General features: G+C 40.7%; 1 protein-coding gene and 1 long non-coding RNA gene across 2 annotated transcripts in view; both read right to left on the bottom strand.

Annotated features, from left to right (window-relative positions):
- Positions 1-6,749, bottom strand: part of ADGRG6 (adhesion G protein-coupled receptor G6) — a 63,486-nt gene extending 56,737 nt beyond the window's left edge. The window contains exons 1-2 of the mRNA XM_040552007.1: positions 6,356-6,749; positions 1,396-1,496 (exon numbers count right to left, since the gene is read on the bottom strand). Coding sequence (XP_040407941.1) covers positions 1,396-1,495 — 100 coding nt within the window. The 5' untranslated portion in view covers position 1,496; positions 6,356-6,749. The remainder of the gene's footprint in view (positions 1-1,395; positions 1,497-6,355) is intronic.
- A 679-nt stretch (positions 6,750-7,428) lies between these two features.
- LOC121067457 lies at positions 7,429-15,163 on the bottom strand. Its single transcript, XR_005818295.1, has 3 exons — positions 15,087-15,163; positions 14,852-14,957; positions 7,429-7,955 (listed from the first exon to the last, which is right to left on the bottom strand). It is a non-coding gene; the product is annotated as an uncharacterized LOC121067457 (long non-coding RNA).
- Positions 15,164-16,476: the final 1,313 nt, after the last annotated feature.

Here is a 16,476-nt window from a genome sequence, read left to right as displayed (position 1 = left end):
TATCCATTCTCTGCCTAGCCTGCATTTGTGGGACTGCCCTGACCCAGGTGCAGGACCTTGGACTTGGCCTTGTTGAACCTCATGAGGTTCACACGGGCCCACCTCTCAACCCTGTCCAGGTCCCTCTGGATGGCATCCCTTCCCTCCAGAATGTCAACTACCACACAGCCTGGTGTCATCAGCAAACTTGCTGAGGGTGCACTCAATCCCGCTGTCCGTGTCACTGACAAAGGTGTTAAATGGCACTGATTCCAATATCGACCCCTGAGGAACACCACTCATTAATTATCTCCACTTGGGCATTGACCATGACTCTTTGAGTGCAACCATACACCCTATTCATTACTTACCCAGTGTTCCATCCATGAAATCCATGTCTCTCCAACTTAGAGACAAGGATATCATGGGGGACGACGTCAAATGCCTTGCACAAGTCCAGGCAGATGATGTCAGTTGCTCTTCCCCTATCCACTAATGCTGCAACCCCATCATAGAAGGTCACCAGATTTTTTAGGCATGATCTGCCCTTAGAGCAGCCATATTGGGTGTCACCAGTCACCTCCTTATTTTCCATGTGCCCTAGTATAGTTTCCAGGAGAATCTGTTCCATGGTCTTGCAAGGCTTAGAGATGAGACTGACTGGCCTGCAATTCCCCAGGTCTTCCTTTTTTCCCTTTTTAAAAATGGGGGTTATGTTTCCCCTCTTCCAGTCAGTGGAACTTCACCAGACTACCAACACTTCTCAAATATGATGGACAGTGGCTTAGCAATCTCGTCCACCAGTTCCCTCAGGACCCCTGAGGGGTTTATGCATTTATCTCATCAGGTCCAATTGACTTGTGCACCTTTAGCACCTTAGTTGGTCCTGAATCTGATCTTCTCCTACAGTTCATCATTCTCCCAAGCCCTACCTTTTCCTTCTGCGGTGCAGGCTAATTCTTTTTAAAAGAGTTTAAAATTAGTAAGCATATTACAGTTATTTTACAGTTTTCAACAGTAACTGGAGTGAAGGATTACTGAATACATAATCTACAGGCATAGACTTTACTGTGGAAAACGGATGAACTACATAATTACTTGTAATATTTTAGCAACCATGAGAAATTCAAGAGAGATGTAGCTATTGACAAGATAAAAGCAGAAGAAAGGAAAGATGAAAGAATTAAGGGTACAAAGAAAAAATAACAAAGAATAACAGCAAAATGATAAAGAAACAAGAAAATTGAACAGTAGCAGTAAAGATGACACAACCAATCAAAACATAACAATTATAATACATAATTTTCATCAAAATGTTGCACTGTACATATTTCAGTCATACATTAGCATAATCCTTAGTCAGCAGACAGGCGCCTAGACCATTTATGTAAGCAAGAAAATACTTTGCTAACTTACCTGCTTGCTGCATGCATATAATATACATGGTAAACAAGTAGACACAGTGCTGCAGCTTCCATTTCCAGTGATAACACCACATCTCACTTACATGAGACATCCTGTGGGAAAAAAGACAATAAAAATCAAGCAACAATTCAGGAAGCTTTACAAGAAACCAAGAAAATGAGAAAATACTGTTATTAGTTAAACTAGTAACTAGCAGTAAATACAGTAGCACCTGAACATTTTGGATGGCCCTAGTATTGCTTGACCACATGAGGAAGTTTCCACACTTGCTACAAGGGGTCAGAAATGTTGTCTGGTCCTTAACAGACAACAAGGTGGAAGACTGGTTATCACCAGGCTTCTAAGCAGACAGGTGTGGTGATATTTCTGTAAAAGGATCAAAGAAGGTGAGGTTGTGTGTTGGTTTTTTTTTGAGATTGTAAATTATGTAAATTGGATAAACAGTAAAATAAAACTTTGCAAATGTATATAATTTGTATAATTTACATATACAAATACATTTATGCTGTTTAAATGTATATACAATACATATGTATTTGTTATTAACTATACAAAGACAGTGTGTGAGATTTTGCCTCTGCTCTTGACCAGTCTTTCCATATTTTTCACTGATAGTATTTTGATAGCTAGAACATTCTATGTCGACAGCTTTAATGAAAATCCTGAAACTTTCTTTGCCTAAATCTAGGGGCTCTTCTGTGCTGCCAGTGAAGTCAGGGACATGTTTATTATTTAGTAAAACTAATGCAGTTATATAAAAATCATTATTATTTATAACTTGAAGTTGAAGTTTTCTTTGACTTGAAGTGTATATGACCTTAAATAGCTAAACCAAAATGATTCCTTCATAGTGGGCAGAAGGGGAAACAAGAAAGGAGACTCGTAATGAATCTGGTCAGAGCCTTAATCACTTATCCAAAATGAATAGTGCTTTGTTACACTCCTGTCTCATTTTATTCAACAAGCAAGGTACGAATTGTGAAACAACACAAATTATTTTGACCAACTCCTTCCAACTCCTATTTGGCAACAACAACCAGTAACTGACTTTAGTACAGTGAGATTATTACCCAGTAATACTGGAAGAAAATCTTTAGCAGAATCCCCCTAATATTTCACAAGTCTGTGGCCAGCAACAGTACATGAGGAAGAACCACAAATAAGTAGTCATGAAGAAACATTGATAAACACAAATGTCTTCCAGGATAGTGCATATTAAATATAGAAAAGAGAAAGTTATTTGCAAGTGCCACTGATATCATCTATCAGGCTGGAAACATGAAAGAGGTAAGTAAAAGAAAGTACAGAGAAGTTCACACTCAGTGGCAAGAAAACTTATTTTTCCTAAACTTGGGAAAACAGTCTTCTGCTCCACAGAGGTTGCTGTGAACCTGCTAGTGAAACCTGAGGGCAAATGTAAATCTTTTCCCAGTATCGGTTATTGTTTCTTCTCGAAGTGAAGTTCTGTAAAGTAGACAAGCCAAACTTAATGCAGAAAGATAAACCATTGTAAAGGAACAACTTACGTTTCAGTTTTAAAAGTGGTAGTTCATTAAACAGCTCCCATGGGCTAGATGCCAATGTGCCCAGGTAAATGACACTTCAACAGACTGCTGCAGTCAGTCAGCTTTCACTTCAGTGCAGTGTTACATGGCAAAAGCATCTGATTACAAAAGAAGTCCAGTTCTTTATGGGTAGTTGTATCAAATTTGGAATTTGAAGCTGATTTATTTCTCTGAGATATTGTAAAGTCAAACTTAACAAGTGTCGAAGACAAGCACTGAACACACTGGGCTCTGAAATACAAGAATCTCTTTGATGAAGCCAGACACAAAAAATAACCAGATTATCCAACAATAGAATTATTGTTCTTCAACTTAATGACCTATAAATCTCTGTTAAAATCTCAGACAACAGAATGCTGAGGTTTGGGAACAGTTACTGTTCAATGTATATAATTCATAAATCCACAATGCCCTTAATATTCATTTAGAAAACTTACTTTGAACGCAAGTCCTTTTAAGACACAAAAACAGTTACATGCACATAGGAACATATACAGCGTGCATACATATACTCCCAGATGCATTTTTTTCTCATTTAATAGCTGGAGAATCCAACACACAACTTCTGATGTACACAAGAAAAAAATAATCTGGTGAGTTTCTACTGCCTAGGTCTCGAGTGCATCTACCCAGTCACATTGCCTTTAGTGCCCTTAAAGAATCTGAGATTCTGTGTTAGTCTGACTGAACTATTATTTAAATTGGCCAATTTCTGTTTCCTAATGTTTCCTTGCATTGCAGTAACACTCATAAGCCAGTACTCCATGTTAGTTTACAATATGTTTGCTCATCCTCACTTTTCTAAAAAGCACAAGTTAAGAAAGATTTCAAGAATATGGATAATCAACAACAGAACAGAGCATAAATAAGTAGAGACAAGGCAGAAAGGAATGACTATAAACATTTTTCCCCAGAGGAAAAGGCTAGATAATTACACAATCGCTATAGAAATATACATTTCTCCACCAAAATAAACAAATAAATATGTAAAAAGTAGCAAACCCATCTCCTCCACTTACATTTTGTATTGCTAAAGGACAAAACAATTTTATTTATGACATTGTTTCAGATGGCTAAAAGAAAAGGTTATCAAACTCAAACAAGAAAGACCACAGAAGAAGCTTGCTACCAAAGCACTTGACTAATGCAGGCACCATGAGTCAGATCAGTTTCTTTTGGAGAAGACTTTTGGTTATTCATGGTACAAAGCATAACCTGTAGCAGAGTGCTATATGTGAGCAAGAAAGTCACTTATGTGCACATTTTTGAGATCTTGCATAGACAAAAAGACAAAATTCAGAAACCTGGCTGCTCACAGACTTACACTGTGATGTGCACCTCTGTTCATGCAAGAATTTGTCATGGATGGAAGTCAGGTAACACTCTGTCAAGAAAAAGGCTGCTTCTCTGATAGTTTTCTATGGCAGATAATTATGGAAAGGAGTCAAAGCAACTAGTAAATACTTGCCAGGAATTTTAAAAGAAAAAAAAAAAAGCTGCAAATGTTTTTCATTTTTTCATACCCATTATGCTTATGTTTATTATAAATTTCATTTTCTTGATTATTAGTGTTTATTAATGTCAAGAATGGAGCCCAAACAACGTACGAATAATTCAACAGAAAAATTAGCAAACAGTTGTGGGCTAGTTTATAGCTTATCAAGGGATGATCTCATAACATGCTTGACTGCTGCAACAGCACTGACTTGATGGCACAAGAGACCCCTTCAGTTTTGTGTTCTTCTTTTAAACAGTATTAAAATGAAGTATTCTGTCATTTAATATGAGAGAAAGACAGAGACAGGACTTGAGAACTGCAATGTACTAAAACACACCAAAAAGTTAAGTAAGCAAGGGAATCCGTAATAAAGATGATGAGCCAGTTTCAGAACACATGCAGATTTTTTCAATCTTTAACCCTGGATGCGTTAAAATTGATTAACACAGTCCACAGTGGTTTTTCTTCCCTACTTTGTTTCAATTTAACTGAAAAAGCCCTGTTCTGTCCCCCACTGGTAACAAGCTAGTAGCTCTGAACATATCATATGTTGTCAAATAAAGAAGCAGAACAACATATTATTGAGTATATTTGGGGACTATTAAAACACCTGTGATAGAGGTACATCAATTGTAGTTTGATGTAGTTTCATGACAGCAATCTGTTTAATACCCCCCCCCCCCCCCCAAAAAAAAAAGAGAAAAAATTAGCAAGTGCTCTTCCATGGAGTCTTACAGAAGAACTACCAAATTTTCTATGAACTGGCATTATTGCCGTGTAGACACTGTGACAAGGCCATCTATGCGCTCTAGCTATCAATTCAATAGTCCAGTCCGCAGCTACTTTCATTTCCTATAACATAGGGAGACAATGGGCTTATTCACAATTCATTCCAGAAGAGCAAAATAGACATGTAATTTATCTAAACCATATATGGATGGTAACAACTCAGTTAAAGATTAAATTAGTGGGAGCATTGCTTCATCTAACTACAAAACTCTACGTGCCACTCGTCAGCTAGTGCATCTTCATCACCTTTTAGGAAGCACACAGCTCTGCAAGAAAATATACACGAAATGTGAATAATCCTGGAGCATATCATTTGTATACTGCATGGTCTCAAATCATGGAATAGATATTTGAATACACCATCTTCCTTGTTCAAAGCTTCGGCATAGTTCCCCAGAGTGGGATGTGAATACTGCCCCAGGCAGAGTGACATGACTTTCTTTGGTCTTTGGCATGTCTAAAGCTGGTAAGAAAAAATGTTGCTGACAGTTTAAAATTAAAAAGACAGATAACATCAATTTCACAATTTTTATATAGGTCGTAAACAAAAAGATCTTAAGCTTAATCACTCTTACGTGGAACTACAAGTGAAGGCGATTACAACTCACATTTCAGTTCCTGCAGATTAACCAAGGATTTGATTTTAATTTTGAAACCCTCACTTTAAAAGATTTTTGAAAGATTAATTACACGATGCCATTTGAAACTTTAATTCTGTTAAGCCTGACAGGTTCCTAATTGTTCTTACAGTCAACGTAGAAAACACCCTCACGCTCATCGACTGAAATGAAGAAAATGACACTGCCATGTAAATTAAACAATGCCAGCTGTACTAAGCCCTGTCTCAGCTTGGCTTGCCTTCCAAAAAGAATTTTTCCGAGTTGCAGGCAACCCATTTGCTGAGTATATGTAGCCGGGCAGCACCGCAGCGCCAGCTCCTCAGAAACTACTTCTCAGTTGTGCCTCAACTTCCCCGCGCACCGCTCAGAGCCCTACCCCTGCCCCCCTTGCCCCGCTCCCCTTCACGTCCAGCCTCGGGTCCTCTCCCACCTGGCCGTGAGCGCACCGCCGACACGCCTAACCCCAGAGCTGCCAGTACCTTCGGCGAGAGCGTGTCAGCAAAGGCAAAACATTTTGGGAAAGGCACCCAGAGGCCACTGCAAGGCCTGCCCGGGGCCAGGCGGCCGGTGGGCGGACGGACGGACAGACAGATGGACGGGAGAGCGGCGAAGCCCCTCGCTGCCTCCGCAGCCCGCCGTGCGCTGCAGGGAAGAGCGGCGGGGATGGGAAGGTTTTGTGGAGCCTGCCCGGCCCGCCCTCGCCCTCGCCCTCTTTCCCTGTTCGTGTTGGCGGCGCACCTGGGGGGCCGGGGCTCCTCGACGTGAGCGGCCGCGGGGCTGCGGCCGGGCTGGTGCTTCGGGCACCGGCGGGCACGGCAGGCAGCGGGGCCGAGAGTTTCGCTACTTGCCTCCAAGCAGGGGGAGACTGACGGAAGGCGTTTTAGGAGCCGGATTACGGGGCTGGAGGAGAGGCAGCAGCCGCCCGGGACCCCACGGGGCACACCGGCAGCAGCCGCAGCCCGCCCGGGGCAGAACCGGGGCTGTCCTGCCCTCTCTGCTGCCGAGGTGAAACTCTCGTTTCCCCGTTCCTTCAGCCCTACCTATCCGCGCAGCTCAGACCTGACATTACTCATCACCTACTGCGTGGAGGGGAGCGGGGAGCCCAGCCGATACGGCCTGGGTTTTCTCGCCCGACGACGAAGGAGCCCGCGGTGTTTTCCGCGCTCCCCGAGCGCCCCGGGCGGCAAGCGGCAGCCCCCGCCCGAGTCCGAAGAAGGGACTTACATGGTGACATTACGGGGCGGCTCTCCTCCGGTTCGCAGCCACCATCCTCCCCCGCTGCCGCTCGCTCTGCCTCTGGCCCCGCTCCCTCACGGGCTCCTCACAAAGGTCATCGCTGTTTGCCCACCTCTCTTCCACACCCGCCCCCGCACACGCCGCCCGCGGCGGCCGGGACCGCGCCGATCCGCTCCTCCTCCTCCTCCCCGTCCTCCTCCTCCGCCGCCGCCGCGATCCCCCCCCCCCCCAGGGAGCTGCCTCTCTCGGCACAACTCGGGGAAACTTCGGGACCGCGCGGAGCCTCCCCGCGGGGACAGGGACAGGGGCAGGGGCTGCCCCCGCCTCGCCGGCTTTTGGGGTGCGCAGCCCCCAAGCACGCTCACCCCGCAGAGGGTGGCCGCAGCCCCGGTGGCACCCCCAGGGGACGCAGGGCAGCCCTGGGGAGGTGCCGTCCCAGGGTCAGCAGCCGCGGGGCTCGCAGCCTCCTCGCAGCATCTCTGGGGTCAAACGCACAGTGCACATCTGTAGGTGGATGGGGTAAGCACAGGCAGGCCTGCCTGCGTGACTGTGGGAAACAAACCTCCGTGCTGTGTCCCAGTGTTGCCGGTGCAGAACCCAAGACAGTTAAAGTGTGCCGTTTTACTCTGCTCTTGGGATAGAAGATAGGTGGGTAAAGGCCAATCATCTCTGATCCATCTTCTTTCTGAAGCATGCAAAGCAGTATGCTGCTCACACAGGCTGTGCTGGCCCACACCTCAGTCCTGGGCACTGCTTTGGGAAGATGGTAGTTTGCAGTATTTGCTGGTGATCTGCAGTTGCGTTGTTCCACTGAAATCTGAAGAACATGGTACTGCACCGGAGCTGAGGATAAAAGCATTGAAATGATAGCAAGGGAAACAGCAGAGCACAAGGTCACAAAAGAAATCCCAAATTTTCACAATACTCCTTGGATCTGCAGTGGCAGGGTTAGGAAGGATGGAGAAAGAGAAGACTTGGCATAGTGAATCATTCAATGCAGTTAGCATGCAATAGCACTTAAAAACAAATCGAGTTCCTATTAAAAAAAAATCTAAATTTTTCATGAACTTTGTACTGAACATTAATATTCACTCATTCTGGTCAATTTTTATTATCTGTCTTTATAAACAAACAGCTGTAGCCTTCCTTTCACTGTAACTTCCTGGCACTGACCATGGGCACAGGATCTGCTGGGTCTGGGTTAGCCACATTTCCACGGCCAGCTGCAACTCACAGGTGTACTGTATGAACAGCATTGTGCACGCTAGGCCTTTCCTCTACATCCAGGGCTCTGTGCTCTGAGCAGGTATCACTCTGCTTTCCACCCTGCCTCCGGGTCTGGTGCACAGGATGGATCCCCCCAGGGCACTTGGAGGCATAGGGAGGGGTACGTGCCAGCTCTCCTCCCAGACTTGGAGGACTTGCCCTGCTGTTTTCTGTAGCAATCACCTGCTCTATTTCAGGATGTCTAAAGGCTGTGTAGAACAACTTTATGTTGCATTTGCAATGAGTCCAATGTATTGATGCATGTAAGACTTACTCTATTACATACAGTCAGTTTGTGCTTGGGCAATAAACCTGCAAGTTCTCGTCACCTGGATTTATTGTACTTATGCATTTACATCACAGGCGCGATGAAGTTTGTGCTTCTAAAATGCATTGGACTTGTTGTGCAGGTGCAGATCAATTGACAATTACGCTCAATATCTCCTGGGCATATTGGACTCACTGCGTACGTGATGTACACAGTAAGGCAATAGCATCTGGAAGATGTCAGTCTGCTGTTCGTGTGCAGTGTGTATCTTCGTGTGCAGTGTGTATCTTCCGGCTATGTTGGAAACTTAATCTTTCTTCCCTACTTGGAAGGTATTAGCAGTGCCTGCAATTCCAGAACCTGGGAGTGGAGCAAAAAAAAAAAAGGAAAAAAAAAGATATCACAGGATTTTTCTCTTGTCATGCTTTCATTGAGCTGTTGTTTTTCTTTAAATCTCTGTTCTCAGTTTGCTCTTGATATCCAAACCAGCAGAAGCTGTTTTGTATTAGGAAAACTGGTCATATATGTATATATGTAAGCATGTATATAACAACTCATATATATATACATATATACACACATTTCTGGGGAAATATATGATGGTACCCCACCAAGTGGCTTAAATTTTATAAATCAAAAATGATGCAACTGGGGACATTTTATACCAAGGCAGAGCTCCCCCCTGCTGCAAGAGAGAACAAGAACTGTAGAAAGTGTTTCCTGAAGGAACTTTCTCTTTCACAGCAATATCCTTGCTACTTCAGGATCCCAAAACAAAACACTGCCTGGTTAGAAATGACAGTGTTGTCCTGTGGGGATAACAAGCAGTGAAGACTTCCTGGATGACAAAGTAGGACTTTTTTTCTGGAGACTTTCTCAGAGATGCAGAGCAGCAAACAGCAGGCCAACTGGTCATGAGAAAATGGCCATCCTTATCTGGCAGCAGCTCACTGTGCCACATCTGCCTTTAATCAATAGCAAAACTACTTGGTGTAGGGTGGGTACTTGGAGAGAGATTACTTCTCTGAAGACAGTGCTTTTAAATCAATTATGAGGCCTAATATCACTGTTGAAACAAATTCTATGTAAGAGTAACAGACATCTCTTTAACAGGTACAGATATTTCCTATTAACTTCCACAGTGCGGCTAATCATCATGTTACTAAACCATATTAACACAAGATGTTACAAAAAGGTTCAAGACACTGGGAATTCACCATTTGCATGTAGTGAAAAAATGAAAAAAAAAGAATATTTACTTTCAAGACCAATATGGAAAAGAATGATATTAATGTTCCCTTTGTAATTTTGAGGTAATTAATCTCCTACTGCTGCCATAGCTGCGGAAGCCTGATATCTGATGCGTGTCATGCTGCTGCTTAGCAATAGAATTTGTGTGCATGGATTAAAGTGATTTTAAGGTCTCTGTCTCAGAGTGAGAGACTGCAGGCTACCTTGCAAGACCTGTCTCAAGTTAACATTGCACGCTCTGTTCTGCACAATATGCGTAAGAGGAAAAAATCGTCAAAGTCTGGGAAACAATGCTGTGATCAACCAGTGAAAAATTCTTTATATGGCTATATAGTGGGGGATACCAACAGAAAGGCAAGAAGATATTTTCATTCTTTTCTTACTGTGTCTGTAGTGGCAATGATGCTTTATTTTTATTAAACTACAAACTATGGTGGCTGAATATTGTTAGGATAGAATATTCTATGAATATTCCAGACTGTGTCATTAAGTATTAATAGTGAAAAATGTTTGTACGAATTTTACAAGCCCTGATTTTTATGGCTTTGTTCTCTCTCTATTTTTTTTTTTTAAACTTACAGTTAGGATTATGTCCTTACATTTTGTGCAATATTGCATGGGCCTCTCTGAAAATATTTTATAAGAATATTAAAGAATGTTCCATGAAATAATAATATGAAATATCACATTTTATATATGGATACTTCACTTTAATGTTTTAGAAACAGTATTTTTCTTGGAACATTTCTTTTGAAACTTTCCTCCTTACTATATCAATCACTTTTAGGAAAAGCTGTGTTTATTTTCCAAAGAAGTGTGAATACTGAAACTGTGGTGCCTGTAACAGTGCAAAAGAGAAAACACTTGAACACACAACAATAAAAAGGAAGCTTAAAATAAATAGTACAATGTTATAAACTTATCACGAAAATTCAAGATCATATGCATTCTCAAAAAGTCTAAGGGAAAAAAAAAATTGGCTTTATACCCTACGACCATTCCTGGCTTTCTGCCTGGCCATTCTCCTATCTTGGAGAAAACATGGTAGATACCCCCAGCTGAGTTTATAAGTTCAAAGGTGAGCTCCCAGAAGCTGGTTTAGAGGATCAAAGTCTGGACTTTGATCTAAAAGGTGAAGGTACAGGGCTGATTTGAACTGCTGCTCCCAATACTTGTAATTCAAGAATTATTTCAGAGTGTTGAGATACAGCAGACTAGGACTCTGTTTCATTATGCTCTGAAATAAAGTAATCTTTACAGTCCTGCAACTCTTCCTTCTTGAGGGTCTTCTATCTCACCCAGACTTCCCAGCCCAGGTCAACCTTCTTTGCCCCTAGTTGGGTCACAGTGGAAGCCACCTTTCACAGTCCAGAGAATCTGCCTGAACTTCCTGGCTTTTCTACTGAGTCTGCCAGAAGGTCTTTAAACATAGCCTCTTTCCTTCTTTTCCTGCATTTGAGAGACCACGAAGAGCCTTCCCTTTCTGCTTCAGGTGTAGATGAGGTAATCAAAGGAAGAGGCAGGTTTCCGTCTTCAGTTCTTGTTTCTGGAGAGCTCTTTTCCCCTCAGACTGAAGATGCTGTCCAGATAGGGCCAGTTCCCACTACTAAGAGACTGAAGAGGTGGCAAGTCAGTTTTCACTATGGTCCTTAATGAGATGGTTTTGTCTGTGTGCCGTGCAGGGGTGCCTTAAAGCTGAGTGAGTGAATGCTTCTTGTGGACTGCTGATCCAGAAGGCAGGGTGAAATGGCACTCAGCTACTATGTGTGACCCAGTACCACGTAAGCATGGGCTTCCACAGACCTGGAGGGTAGGGAATTAGAAGGACCATATTCCCTAAAGTTCATAACTGGTGGTACTGCCTATAAATGGTTGCACTGAATTTAATTTCTTTTGTCTCCTGAAGACAATCATAAAGTGAACAGTGACCCTACTGTAATTTTACAATGCATGTGCAGAAGCTCAGGAGATAACATTCAGTCACATGTTTGCCTTATTGGTACTTCCTCTGCGTGCTTTTTATATGTGTACGAAACTTAGGCTATGAAATACATCTTGTACTGAGGTTACCAATGGCTAAAATGCTGTGCTTTGTGCCAAATGAAATGTCTCTGATGAAGTGCTGAGAGCATGGCATATACAGTGCCTGTACACATTGCACTCCAAAAAATTCTGCAAAGCCTGTGACCTCAAGCAAAGCAAGCGACACTCTGGGCAGCAAACTAACTTGGGGAGTTTTCACAAAACATTTCAGGTTTTTAATCAGTGTCATTCTTTTCAGCCCATTTCATCTCCTTACCCATGATCAAAGCACACCAGAGACCCTAAATGCAAGGAGCACGCTGCCAGTGTTGTTCTTTCTTACACACATTTCTGATTGGGGAGGATGCTGGATCTCCAGGCTTGCCCACTTATAAAGGCTTACTGGACTTCCATTTCTCTCAAGGGGAAGAGGATCCTCTGAACTTTACCCCAGCTTCAGATCAATGAACCTGGGAGCAATGCTCACTTTACAAGGTGAAGCACTTTATTGCTATGAAGAACCTATAGGATGATGATGTTGGCATCAGCAATGAAAAATTATTAGGGGCCTGATCTGAACTGGTCTCTGGTATCTCTACAGGAAGATAAATGTGGTTAGCAAGAGCTTGTAGAATCAGAGGATATGCAGGCAAAGCTAGTCATTTGTGGTGTGATACAAAGCACAAGAAGCAACACAGGAAATACAAGATCATGAGAGAATTGAAAATCAGGGCTTCATCAAAGAGCTCATTCATTTCTACTAAGTATACTTTGAAATTATTAGTTATCAAACAAGAGAGTAGATCACAATAAGCTACCCAATTCTTTTATCTAAAAAAGTGTCTGTGTAGCTGTAAGTCATTTCAATGCTATCAGTAAAATTAAATACCAGATAAACTCCTTAACCTTCTATGTAGACTAACCCAGAAGTTAGAGCTATTTAAAGAAGGTAACACTGGTAGCTGGTGTCTCCCCCAGAATATTAATATGAGGAGGAAACAGGTATTTTTTGTACAAAACTGAGATAACAGATCCACTGGGATCTGTGTTCTACTGTAGCAGGTATGACCAAATACTTGGCTGGAATGAGAATGAACACCCACCCCTGAAAGCTTCTGAAATGTCAAAAAAATTGATTTTTGCTTTGAATATGTAACTTATCAAATGACCAGATTTTAAGGAGCAAGGGTTTTAGCTGATTAGGCTAGTTTCTGGTACCAATTAACCTGATTCATCTCTAATTCTGGATTCTCAATTTTTTCAGTCATGGATGAACCAGTTTGGAAGAGTTAATAAAACAAGTCATTCTTCACCTATTTTTAGAACCCAACTTTTCCTATGAAATAAATTCTGGGCAAGATTTCTCACTTCCGGTTTCTGTCCAGATGTTAAAGATTTGGAACAACTGGAAGAAAAGTTGACCTCATGGTATTTCCATCAGGTTCCACCAGTGGAACAACTGGAAACCTCATGAGGAAAGCCCTTCTCTGTCTAAGTGTTCAGACTAGTTTTGCAGACTCAAGAGCTTAGGAAACTTTGGATAAGCTTTGAATAAGCATCAAAATATTTGGATGCTTATCAGAAGTGAAACTAAAGTGAACATTATGAAGTTCATTCATCATTCTTTTTAAAAGCCACACAAGTGGTAACTAAATAGCAGGATCACATAGAAACAGAACTAATTGTACATTAATCATAATCAATTAGCTTTTTCCCATGTCAAAAAATAATACCTCTTTTATGCAAAATGGAAACTATACGCTAAACAAAAGTGCAACATTATAACAAAAAATTTCAAAGAGCTGAAAGTTGCAGTTGTAGTGCAAAAGCAATACATTTGTACAGATGTATAAACCCTTCATGACTTTTAAGAGAATAAAGGAAAAAAATGAGACAGTTCAGAGTTTGAGATTAGGTAGCTATCAACTGCTCTTCTAGAACTTTTCACTGTGTTCAAGCTCAAACTGCAATAGTTACATAGCAGTATTTTAAGCCACTACTGTACAGTATGCTTTTATATGTATAAGTAAAACATTCTTGCAGTCCTACTTTTCAATAAATTATACCAAAAAGAGAACAATATTCATTCAAAACTAGGTGAAAAACTGACCTCCCTTTGTAACTTAAATTCAATTTCTTGTGCATATGCTTTATTATAAATTACGTGAGCATATTGTATCTGTTCCACAGAACAAGAAAGAAATATGTCTGTTTCTTGAGCCTGAAGTACTTAATGGAGTTATACAGGTAACATCTGGTCTGGCAGCTTTCAGCTCCCCAAATTGAATGATTAAGTACGCTTTAAAAGCTGAACTAGATAGGACAGACTTTGGTGTGAGTTCAGAGCAATGATTCATGCTTCAGACTGCCAGGGCACAGCCAGTACAAAAACTGTTAGTTAAAATTAAAAAGTACTTGCCATTAAGAGTATGATCTCAGAGAAAAAAAAAAAAACAAAACTGCACTTAATTTCAAAGCACATTTTAAATTGCCCCCACCATAATATCCGAATACATGACAACACAGCACCCTTGTGAGAAGATGCTGCCTTATCCTTATTTTCCAAATGGGGTACTGCCACACGGAGGTATTAAGGGAAAAATTACAGAAAACAGCTCATATGTTAAATGTCCAGCCTGAAATACTTAGGATATAATTTCCGATTGTGATTTTCATGCTCTATTTAAAACACTTATATATTTTGAAAGTATATTCCTCATGTGTAGCTGGAAGTACTCAGCTGCCCTTATAGTAAAAGCTAACAGGGAAGAGGAAATACAGCAGTTAATCATGATTTTTTAAATAAAGCTGGGACCTTGAGGAGGGTGCAGTAAGTAATGAAAGGTTATATCTAAATATATGTCATTATGTGGTTACTTTCTACCATGTCCATCTCACTTAGCTTCTCTGCAGGAATAAGTCCTATACTCACCTCTCTTTGAAACAGGATCATCTAACTCCAGAATTTCCACTTAAGCTGCCATATTTTACTCCAACTTCACCTGAAACTGTTACAATATCCTTGTTAGGACCTACAACTAAAGAAGAAAAAGCTGTGAGAGAAAAAAAGCTCATCTGAAACAGGTTACAATTTATTTATTTGAAGGAATGCTGCTAAATGAGCCAAAATGAATTCAGAATTACCAGATTATATATATCTGCCTTACCCAAATTTGGATGTTTCCAGAAGATGATTTAGGAATCCACACTTCTGCAGAACTGCTTACTACTTCTTTGTATCTTCTTTTCCTTTCACAGTCAGAACATAAAGTTGTGAAAAAATATGCAGATAAAAAGAAAATAAAAGAAAAATCAAAGCTATATCCATGTTATGAGAATGATTACTAAAACAGGAATATCTTTTTGCGAATGTGGAGGATGAGGAGAAATACCAGTGGTGACTTTGCACAGAACAGTGATAGAACGAGGAAAGAAATTCATTAATAGAGGAAAACACACCAAAACATTTAGACTGCTCTAATTCAGAGTTGTAATGGAAGACCCAGTCCTCCATCTGAATATGCTTAATTCATTGTGAAAGGTGAGCTAGATGCATATGTTTTCAATTTATTTTATTTATTTTTAAACAGTGCTGTGACTCTCATCATCGAAGCAAGAATGCATCTACTCATATTGCAACATGAATGTGCAATGAATGTCCCATGAATTTACCATTTAGTGAAGACGAAATTATAAATAATTTATAATGTAGATGTTCTTTCTATATAAATTTATATTTATAAAGAGTATGTTTGTAGAATGTGCTTATAACTTGTCATAGCCAAAGTGAATTGAATTCACTTAATTTCTTTTACTGTTACTTCTATGCTCATGCCTTGGATGGTTATACTCACGTCTTTGTCTTTAATTTAAGAGAGAGAGTGTAAGAAAAACAGTTGTGGTTATATTTCTTTATGATGAATAAATAGGACCTGGAAAAATCTGGTGGGAGGGGGAATGTCTGCTTCTCTACTGTGAAATCAAAGCTTGACAAAAAATATGCAAGGAGGAAAGAAAATATTTGTCATTTAATCCTGTGTGAAACTTTGATGTTTCATTCTCACTGTTATAATTTCTTTCCTTCCTGCCCTGCTTCCCCCTCCCTTCCTTGTCCCTTCACCCCACACCTTCCTCCCTGACAAGCATATGATGGTAACATTTTTTAAATTAGACATTCTAAATTCGATGTTATTCAGCTTAACTCTACATGAAGACCTACTTAAGTGAAAAATTCCAACATGATTTTAAAGTATTCAAAAATCAATATTTTCAGAGTATTTTGAAAAGAGTAGGTTATTGTTTATATATATATATAAAAAAATTGAAAACCAAGCCTTTATTACCTAGATATATTCAGTCATTTCCCTGAATTGTATTAAATTTTTGAAAGCATAACAAAAAGAACAAACCGTACTACAAAGTCTGTCAAAACCTCTTCCTTAATGAGAGAAAGAAAGAAAGAAAGAAAGAAAGAAAGAAAGAAAGAAAAAGAAAGAAAAGAAAGGAAGAAAGACCCACCTCTAACTTTGTCATAATTTTAAGCACTGTTTTGCATTT

Source organism: Cygnus olor, chromosome 3, assembly GCF_009769625.2.
Source record: "Cygnus olor isolate bCygOlo1 chromosome 3, bCygOlo1.pri.v2, whole genome shotgun sequence".
In the NCBI taxonomy this organism is placed as follows: Eukaryota; Metazoa; Chordata; class Aves; order Anseriformes; family Anatidae; genus Cygnus; species Cygnus olor.
This window is presented reverse-complemented; position numbering and strand designations above follow the sequence as displayed.